The sequence below is a fragment of the Galeopterus variegatus genome, unplaced genomic scaffold, assembly GCF_000696425.1.
Source record: "Galeopterus variegatus unplaced genomic scaffold, G_variegatus-3.0.2 Scaffold763, whole genome shotgun sequence".
Lineage (NCBI taxonomy): Eukaryota > Metazoa > Chordata > Mammalia > Dermoptera > Cynocephalidae > Galeopterus > Galeopterus variegatus.
Genome location: NW_007726874.1, coordinates 122,144 through 132,327, shown reverse-complemented (window position 1 = coordinate 132,327; position 10,184 = coordinate 122,144). Strand labels below are relative to the sequence as shown.

General features: G+C 36.8%; 1 protein-coding gene across 1 annotated transcript in view; it reads left to right on the top strand.

Annotated features, from left to right (window-relative positions):
* The window catches only part of ZNF451 (zinc finger protein 451), a 102,479-nt gene that overhangs the window by 28,385 nt on the left and 63,910 nt on the right, over positions 1-10,184 (top strand). Inside the window, exon 5 of the mRNA XM_008572188.1 lies at positions 5,242-5,322. Within this exon, the coding sequence (XP_008570410.1) occupies positions 5,242-5,322 (81 nt within the window). The remainder of the gene's footprint in view (positions 1-5,241; positions 5,323-10,184) is intronic.

Below are 10,184 nucleotides of genomic sequence, written 5' to 3'. Positions count from 1 at the left end.
TGCCGAGGCCGCGGGTTCGGATCCTATATAGGGATGGCCGGTGCGCTCACTGGCTGAGCATTTGTGCAGACACCACTGTGCCAAGGGTTGCGATCCCCTTACCCATCAAAAAAAAAATTAAATTTTATTTTATTTTAAGTGTAGAGAATCAGTTCTATCTTTGCATCAAGAATGAAGAATGTACAATCAATGTATTATGTATCTAACTTGATATATCCACTTAGGTTTATCCCTGTTCCCAAATAAAGGTTCAAAAGTTTGACAGATCCAAATGGAGAAGGGAATTATATGCTTTAAGTGCATTGTAATATGAGAAGAAACCTATTAAAATCTATTCCTTTGCACTTAAGTGGTATCACTTAAATGAAAATTAGTGATGGCTTAATTCTATTTTTTTTTCCCCGAAGATGACCGGTAAGGGGATCTTATCCCTTGACTTGGTGCTGTCAGCACCATGCTCTCCCAAGTGAGCCAACTGGCCATCCCTAAATAGGGATCCGAACCCTTGGCCCCATGGTGTTATGAGCACCACATTCTCCCAAGTGAGCCATGGGCCCACCCTTGGCTTAATTCTATTTTAAAATACATTCAGAGACAGAATCTTCTACTTCTCTCTGTAACCCAATCCTTCATTTGATTCCTCCAGGTAATGCTTATTGAATAAAGGTGGAAAACATTTCTCTGCTTGAGTTCTTCAGATACAAAAAGAGTATTATGATGTCACTTCCTGATTTACTCTGGTTTGGATTTCTTGGCTCTTATAATAAAACCAATTTTCTCACCTTTAATCCACATGGTAGAACAGCAGCCTTTCTGTGGTTTCCAAATTACGGAGCCTGAAATTAAAGACAACATGCTGAAGGGAAGGAATGATGTAGATGTGGAGATGCAAAAATGAACCTTTTCATTTAAATTTTAGTAAAATATACAAGAGAAGTGCACAATTCACATGTACTTGTTTGATCAGTTTTTGCAAAGCCAGTACACTGTGTAAACAGCGCCTAAATCAAAAAACAGTATATTACTATAAAAACTTTTTGTCATTCTCATTTTCTGTTTAGTGATATGATCCTTTATTCAACTACCATCTTTATGTCTTTCTTTGAAATTGCACATATTTATATGATTTACTTCTAAAAAACTGTTTTAGCTAGTAGCTGATGACATGATAGTTTACAGTGCTACTCTAGATATAAAAAAATAAAAACTGCTGAGGGAACCTGTCTTGATAATAGCACAGGAGATTCAGGTTTCAGCCAACATTGATATAATGTAGAATCATCGAAAATGTAGGAATAGTCAAGGAAATCAAGATGTAATTTCATAAATAACTTTAGGAGCACATAGGTTTAATATTAATACTTCACCTGCAGTAGAAGGGAGTCAGGCAAAAAAAATTGAGACTATTATTTGACTAATTCACTTGATAAAAATAGCATTGAAGCTCATAATATGCAAAACCATGAGTTAAGTACCTTAGAGAACTACAAAGATTAATTAGAAATACATTCAACTGTTTACTGTCAGGGTTTTAGTCTGGGTGATGAGATAGGAGATCAGTATGTAAATAGTCCTTATAGATGGTAGAAAGTTATTTTATAAAAATTACATAGTGCTATAAAAAAAGAGGACATAAGACTTAGGAAAGCAGAGTGGATTATGTGTAGTTCTGGAGGGTGAGGGTTTGTATTGTTTTGTTTTTTAAGTGGGAGAGGGAAGGGTAGGCTAGATGGTATAGATCTTGAATGCTGGACTAAATTTGATATTTACTGTAAAGTAGGCAATTGGGAAACATTTGAAATTTTTCAGCTGGGCTGGACTGCAGAAGTAAACTGTGTCGCTAACTTCTCTGTATGGAAAAAAGCCATGAGTTATTTAGGGTTTTAGATTAGGATTTTGGATTTATGCTCAAATCCAAAATTTAGGGAAGTTGTTTTAGGGAATTCTTTGTTTAAAGTACTTTTTTGTAGACTATATTTTAGTGTATTGACTTTGTTTTAGGGAATTCTTTCTTTAAAGTACTTTTTTGTAGACTATATGTTATTGTATTGACTTCTTTTTTCAATTAGGAAATTGGTGTGTTGGCTGTTGTCTGTTGGCTTTGAGAATCAGTTTCCTAATAACAGGAATGAAAGCTTTTTTATTTATTAAAATATATATGTTTTAAATGTAGAATATTAATTAAACTGTGTTCCTAAACTGTTTTGCCATGTTGTTCATGTGCTTCTGCCCCTAAGTTGTGTGGTGTTGGGAGTAGAATCTTTTGATTTTATTATTGGTATAAGAGGGCATGAGAATGATGGTTTACTAGTTGATAGGTAGAGTAAATTGAAGTTAAAATACCTTGTAATTGGAGGACCACATGCATTTATACTTGTTAAAGATATGAGTAGTCATTATAAATACTGTGAAGTATTTTTTCTTGATATTTGTATTACAGACATTACTTCTTTGGGGGAATTAGTAACTTATTTTTGATTTGTATTATGAAATATTAAGAGGTGGGGAAGTATCAGGTAGTCCTTTTTCTCATATTGAAGGAAGAGAAAATGTGCCAAGAAACTTAGATAATCAGCATTGATTTAAAAATAGTGTTTACACTTTGAGCTACCTCAGAATTGTAGTGATCACTCAGCCAATTATGTGTTTAGAGAGCCAGATATACCTTACTCAGTTTTCTCATCTGTTAAATGGGATAACAGTAATAATTCAGTATCTTTCTTACCTTGTAAAGTAGTTTGGGGGATTAAGTGAAATACTGTATGAGAAATTTAGCACAGTGCCTGGTACAGGGCTCAATATAGGTTGTCAATTTGTGGTAAAATAAATGATCCACCAAATATTTTGATTCCTTAAGTTCATTATGATGAAGTTTTTGCATATCCACTGTGAAAATTAGCTAATGTATACACTATTTGTATAAGTAATCTTTTCCTTTGCAGTATTGTCTGTCTTTATTTTTCTACCCAGTCTGTTTGCCTTTTTTGATGAACTCTAACATTTTTACCCTTCTCATTCTATCACTCTTATCACTTATAACTCAGTAATTATTTGGTGAGTGAATGAGTAAATACTCTACATGACTTCTGCTTTTTCTCAGTTTTGGGTTTTCTGTCCTGATTCTTTTTTGTTATTCTCTCTTAATTAGTGTGAATTGTGTGATATTGTGATTCTTTTGTAGTTCAGAAATGGTTCCATATCAGTTCAGTGGTTCACACAAATAGAAATTTCTGATAGTCTTGTCTCACCTCTCATTACTCTTGCCCTTTCTACTATTTCTGTAGCTTCTTTTTAATGCTATTTGTGATCATTTTTCTTATCCTGTTTTTTCCTACCCATTTTACTTTTTGCCTTGTGTCCTGTCACATTCTTTCATCTCTTTTTTTCTTAACCTACTCTCTGTTCATGGAAACTCTGCCCCGCCCCTGTGTATTTGTGGTTACATGGGGGACTTTCTTGGTTTGCTATTTCTGTGGCCCTGTAATAAAAGTTCCTAATGCCTATTTCTCGAAGAAGGCAAACTAAAGTGATTATATGAACAGGAAAAGCTGTTGTATTTTTATCTCCTCTACTTCCTTCTTGGATTGACAATTTGATTTTGACAGTCTTAATGCTATTGATAGGTTTTAGTCTTAAAGTAGGTGATTCAGCTCTGTTGATCATACATTAGAGAATATGTTTCTCTATTCCTTTTTTTTTTTTCTCTTTAACTTCCATCTTTATAGCTTGAGCAAAAATCCTAATTCCGTTATTTCAGATCCCTGCCCAGAAATTTTGCCCTCTGATTTTATCTTGGTGTCTGGATCACTACCCAAAAAGCAAGCTGTTTCCTGGTTAGGAAGAAGTTGTTGCCTAGGGGAGAAACAAGCTGTTTTTGAGACTGGTTACCTCTTGTAGGGAAGAAGAGGATCATTAACTGGATTGTAGCTTCTAAACAGTAATCTTTACCCATCCTAAGAAATCTTTCCCTCAGCCATATTCTTCTGTGTTCCTTTCTCTTGTTTCCAACATAGTAGATTTCTTGGAAGAATAATTTTTACTGATGGTCTTTCCTGCCTCATTTTCTACTTAATTTTTTAGAGCCTGGCTTCTGTGCTCACTACTTTCTTGAAAATTGCTCTCTCAAAGGAATTTTAAAATATCCCGTTGCCAAATTCAGTGTGGCATTTTTTTGGTGCTCAGTGTTTTTGGCCAAATTTAGCTAGCATTGATAGTTTTTCATTGAGGCGATATCATAGTTTCAGTTTAGTTCTAGAGTTTAATAGTCTTCTAAGGGAGCACCTCCCAAATCTCTATTTCCAGGTATGTTCATACCCCCAGATTACAGGCCTGCATTTCCAGCTCTCTGCCAGATAGATACCTCTGTGTACCACTGGTACTTCAGCCTGTTGTGTCCAAAAGAATGTCAGCTTTTCTGCATTCCAAATTTATACTAATAGCATTAGTATTCTTCTGTCATCTGAGCTTGAAACTTTAGAGACCTCTTTGACTCCATTTTGTTTTTTTTTAATAGCCCATCTTTTTCTTTTTTTCCCCTTTTCACATTTTGCGTGTATTCTCTTGTATAGGCACTGCCAAACCCTTGCCATCACCACTTTTAGTTCTGTATTATTATGTTCCTGTATTGATTACTTATCCAACTTTCTCCACTCTATATGCTCTTCTATATTTAATCTTGAAGCAGATATCTCATAATGTTATTCCCGTTTTAGTATTATTTATGGATTCCCTTTTGCCAGTAGAATAAAGTCCAGGCTTCTAACCCTGGCATTCAAGGCCTGGTCTATGAAGAAATCAGCATGGATGGAAAGAAAGAATGGAGAAGAATCCATGTTTGATGTTTGACTCTGTAGGGATGGAAATGAAGCTAAGCTATTAGTCAAAGAACTCCGTGTTTTGAGCTTGGATATCTTAAAAGACTATCCCAGCTGAAAAGCATTGGATCATAATATCTGTCTTTGTAGCACAATTCTTGTATTAATTTTCCTTTCCCAAGCAATTGACATGGCACTAACACTCTACAGTTTAGGCTCTTCCATTAGGTCTTGTCATCATTTCCTGTTTATGTACTCTGAATAATTTCCTCTGCTTTTGTTCTGGTCATTTTCTGCAACCCATAAGTCTTCCTTTTTGGAGAAATTGTTGCTAATTCCAACAGGAGCAAAAAAACACTAATTGTTTTAGATGCTAGTTTGGTTTGAAACTGTTCATGACTTATAAATTTGCTCAATTCTTTTTTAGGAAGGACCATTAAGACCTGTTCTTGAATACATTGACCTAGTCAGCAGTGATGATGAAGAGCCTAGCACCTCTAATAGTGATGTAAGTATATTATATTTGATTGGCATTTCTTCACTTGTGTCGTTTAAGAAGAGTTCTCTAAAGAGAGTTACTGAATCAATAATTGCTGTGTTTAGGAGTTATATATATGCTTTGGAGAATGGCCCATTTCTACTAGAATGGTCCATTATAGGGTACTCCAAGGAGTCGTTTGCCCAGAACATCTCCTACTTCCAATTTTGTTCCTCTACTTTCAGTGAGGATGTGAAAAGATAACATGATGGGGCAGTTCTAAGCCTTGGACATGATATCTGATAAAAGGGAAATGGAATAAAAACTGTAAGCTTTTTGGCTCCTCTTGCCCTTCTCTTTTCCTATACTCTCCTCAGGCGTCCTATAGAACTGGATTTTTTTCTTCCAGAACCAAGAGGCCACAGAAAATTTGTTTTATCATAGAAGAAATAATATGTGAAGATTCTTTTAAGAAATGGAATGTGGGGAAGGGTTTGCAAGTGGTATATTACTTTAGTCATCATCTATTTTAATCTCCTCTTTTCCCCACATATTTGGAGTTTTTTATCTGATCTGTGACTGACTGGTTGTGAGTTTGACCCTTATATCAGTATTTCACTTACTCTCAGAATTGAGCTAGTTGAGCCCTTTGTAGCAATCTTACCTTTCATTTGTCTTTGCATTGGCCCAAATTTCTATTAATCGGCTGTTTTCTTGATGGATTAGAGAACTCCTGGCTCTTGTTTAAGGTGGCCAGAAAGCTTCTTGCTTTGTGATATTGGGGATTGAGATTCATGCCTGATTTTGAGTTCCAGCTTTATTCCTTACTAATTCTGTGACTTTGGATAAATTAGATAACCTTTTATCCTCATTTTTTTAATCAAATAATACCTACCTTATAGGGTTGTTGTGGGGATTAAATGAGGTAACATGTATGTAAGCTCCTTAAAAACTACAAACCATAAATAGGACTATACAACTGGAAAGTTGTTATTCATGAAGAGCAAATGGCAGAGAATTTTTAAAGGGGCTTCCAAATGACTCTAATGGAATTTTAGGAATTTTTTCCCCCTCTCAGTGGAACTTTCTTCAAGTTCTCTCTGCCATCATTAGTTTCCACTTGCTGACTTAGATATGCTGAATAGGATTTTTTCTTTTGTTAATTGTTATTACCATCACCTCTTCTTATCCTAACACTGGGCCATGTAGCAGGCCCGGGATAGCACCACTTGAACCAAGCTTGTTTTTACTCTCCTTTTTCATAGACAGAGTCCCAGATTAATGCCAATACTTAAAATTGGGTCTTAGGTGTATTGAAGCTTGTAGATTTGACTTCTATGATCCCTTTTCTGATTGCATCTTTCATTGTTAATTATAATAATTTAAAGATTGAGTTCTACTTACTGGACATGCATCTCTGCACTTGAAAGTTAACGTATTAAAAGCATATTTTTTTTCTTCCTTGGTTTTCTTGTTCATGTGGATAACCCAGAGAATGCCTGAATCTAAGGTGCCATCCTCTGAGAATCATCGCCCAGAAATGTGCTCTAGCTGCAGTGTTCCTCTTCCTATTGGAGACAGCAGCTCCTCCTCTGGGAGTTGCTCCAGCAGTCCACAAAGGATAGTTTCTCAACCTTCCTCTGTTGAGAACCCATTGGAGAACCAGAAAAATGATCAAAATAATTCAGTTATTAAATTGTGTGAGACAGAGACACTTAAACCATCACAAAATTATCAGACTCTGCCTTCATCTCCACTTCTGGTCCCCCAAGAATCTTTGGCCTCTTCTGAGGTCAAGGAAGATTTACCTATAGACTCTTCTTCAGCTTCGCAGCATGGACAGGATGCCATCCTCTATCTCCAGACACAAGTGGCTGAGATGTCCCGAGTGATACGTGATCTACAGTCCAGGAGCTGTTTTCGATTTCACCATTCTAGGCCAAGTGAACACTCAGTTCCTTGGGACATTTCTACCTCTAAGGAAGAAAATTTATCCGCAGTTGAAGAAGAGGCTGATTGCAAATCCCCATCAGCTGATGACAAAGGGCAGCCAGCTGATGCCAGCCAATCTAGTTTCACAGGTCTTTTGAAGAGAATGGAACAAAGAGGTGTTATAAAGAGGGTTACATTACAGTCTGAAGCAGAATCATGTGAAGGGAAACCTGATTGTGTGACCTCTAAAAAACGTTTGGTTCCTCCATTGCATCCTCTTCTGAGAATTGCCACCACTGAGGTTTTTAAAGACCCTGCTGATTGCCATCCTTCTTCATTCATGGGACACAGGGTATATCCTGTGGCCAAGGATACCTCTCCTTTCCAACCAAATCCACCAGCTGAGGGTCCCATTGTAGAAGCATTAGAACACAGCAAAAGAGGAAACACAACATCCCCTCTAGATTCTACCTCAAAAGAAATGGAGGTCATGGGTTGTAGGTTCTACCATGCTGCCTCCATTGCAGCCCGGGCTGCTAGCTACATGGCCTATATGACTCAATATCAGCGTAAACTCTGGGAAGACATGGAGGATCTGGTTCATGACCCAGAGTTTGATCGTGGAAAAGCAAGATGTATAATATCTGATGGTATGGATGCAGGCCTTTGGCAGCTTTGTACTACTAGGGACATAATGGACTCCGTAGTCAGAGTTATGGCCATGGCAATAGACTACAGAAGGCAGGCCTGGCTGCGGCTCACATCTCTCACTAAGAAAACCCAGGAGAAGATCTCACACTTGCCCTTTGATGGTACTTCCCTTTTTGGACAAGATGTGAATGCTGTTGTTGCAGAAGAAAATAGTATAAAAGAAAATGACTATAAAGATCACAGTAAATACTATAACCAGCATCGATACTTTTATAGTCATGATCAGAAAGCACATTATCACAATAGAGGATACTCCAAAGGGGATTGGTATAAACCCCGAAACCACCCTTATAGATATAGAAAAAAGGGAGAGTCTCCAGAACGTCATGGGTACAAGAATTAATAACCTGTTCATGTTCACCAGAAGTAGTCACCCAAGATCTTAACTATTTTACTTGTTCCTCCCCACTCAAACAGGATCTGCAGGTAGGAAGTCATCTGAGGAACTGAATGCATGTCTGGAATGATCACAGCTGACATTTGAGTTCTAGAATTTTGGAATGAAGTATATAATAAAGAGACTCATGCTTTATTCACCAAGTGTGCAGTGGAGACTTTCCTGTAAGGAGGATTGGACAAAGGTTTATCCGTTATTTCTGGTCAAAAATAAGTCCAGAGGAGGGCACTTAGGAATCTGAATCCTCTTGTGATTAAAATAAAATATATAGATTTGTTCCTCAGGAAAATTTTATTGGCAAACTGAGGGATAGCAGATTTTGGATCTAGGAATGACCCACTACTAGATCTCTGTTTATTAAGACCAGAGGTAAATCCTTCATGTTTAGTTAATCAGTGCTTCCTTGTTGAGGCTTCAGCTTGACACATCTTTTCGAAATGACAAATCTGTTACAGTCTCTTTATGTCAAGATAACTCACCAAGAGTTCATACTACTGTCAAACTCTATGAGACTTCAGGATCGACCATGATGCTATGTGTCAACTGTAATTCAAATCAGATTTTGCCAAATCCAGTTTGCTTCCAGTTGGGATGGTTAGATGTCACAAGTCTACTATGGATACCAGCTGGAAAAACACTTTCCTGCCTGTGACATCTTTGTAGAAATTTTCGCAGTAACTATCTTCATCAAGACTGATGGCCACCGTATCATTACCACTCATAAAGCTACATGTGCAAGAATTCTTTGTTGAATCCATCCTAATAGTCTTTTACCTATCAAGCTCTCATATCAACAAGTTGTGAGACCTGGTCATGGTGGTCTCACTATAATCTGGGCCTTTCACCAAGATGGCCTTCTTATACCTACTTTCTAAACAGTTATTTCTTTTGAGCTTGATAATGCATCACACTCTAATACAAAAAAATATATGCATATCAGTGCCATGGAAATAAAGGATGTTATTCACAGCATCCAGGCATGCAGATCTGAACTCTTAAGAGCAAGAATTTCAAACATGCCTGACAATCTGGTACCCTTATTGTAATAAAGGTGGATGTTATCAATCTAGATCTTGTTGAGAAATCCTTAAGATTTAAAGGATAACTATGGATATAGTGAAGAGAAAAAGCCAGAATAGAACAAAACAGAACAGAAAGTTCTGTTTCTGGTTACCCTTATTGTAATAAAGGTGGATGTTATCAATCTAGATCTTGTTGAGAAATCCTTAAGATTTAAAGGATAACTGTGGATATAGTGAAGAGAAAAAGCCAGAATAGAACAAAACAGAACAGAAAGTTCTGTTTCTGGATATCTGTTTAAATGACAATATCAGTTTCTTGAAAGGCTGAAATCAAGACTTCAGTGATATGTTCTTGGTTAATTGGTCACTCAGTCTACTCAGACTCTTATCATAAGAGACAACTTATTTTTTTCCTCCTGATAGGTTCCCGTAATAGTTTTCCATCATACTGGAACTGGCAGCAGATACCTCAGTTATGTGTCCAACAGTATCTTCTCTTTAATCTCAAGGCGGTGGCTGTATGGTATACCAGCCATTAGATCCTTGTCTTTGGCATGACTTCAGGAATAAACTGTCAACTTTGAGGGGTCTGAATGCATCACCTAGTAGTATTAGCTTGGCAGCCAAAAGAAAAAAAATTTTTTTTTTGTATCGACAGACTTAGAATTCTGTAACTTCCTGGTTTGTCAAAAATCTACCTTTTAAAAATCTGCTTGAGCAAGTTGTTTTGGGTATACTATTAGTGGAATATAGCACTATTTTAGTTTATGTGGTTTCTGTTCTTGCACGGTGGTGATTGACATTTTCCCTGGTGCCCCACTTTTTTTTTT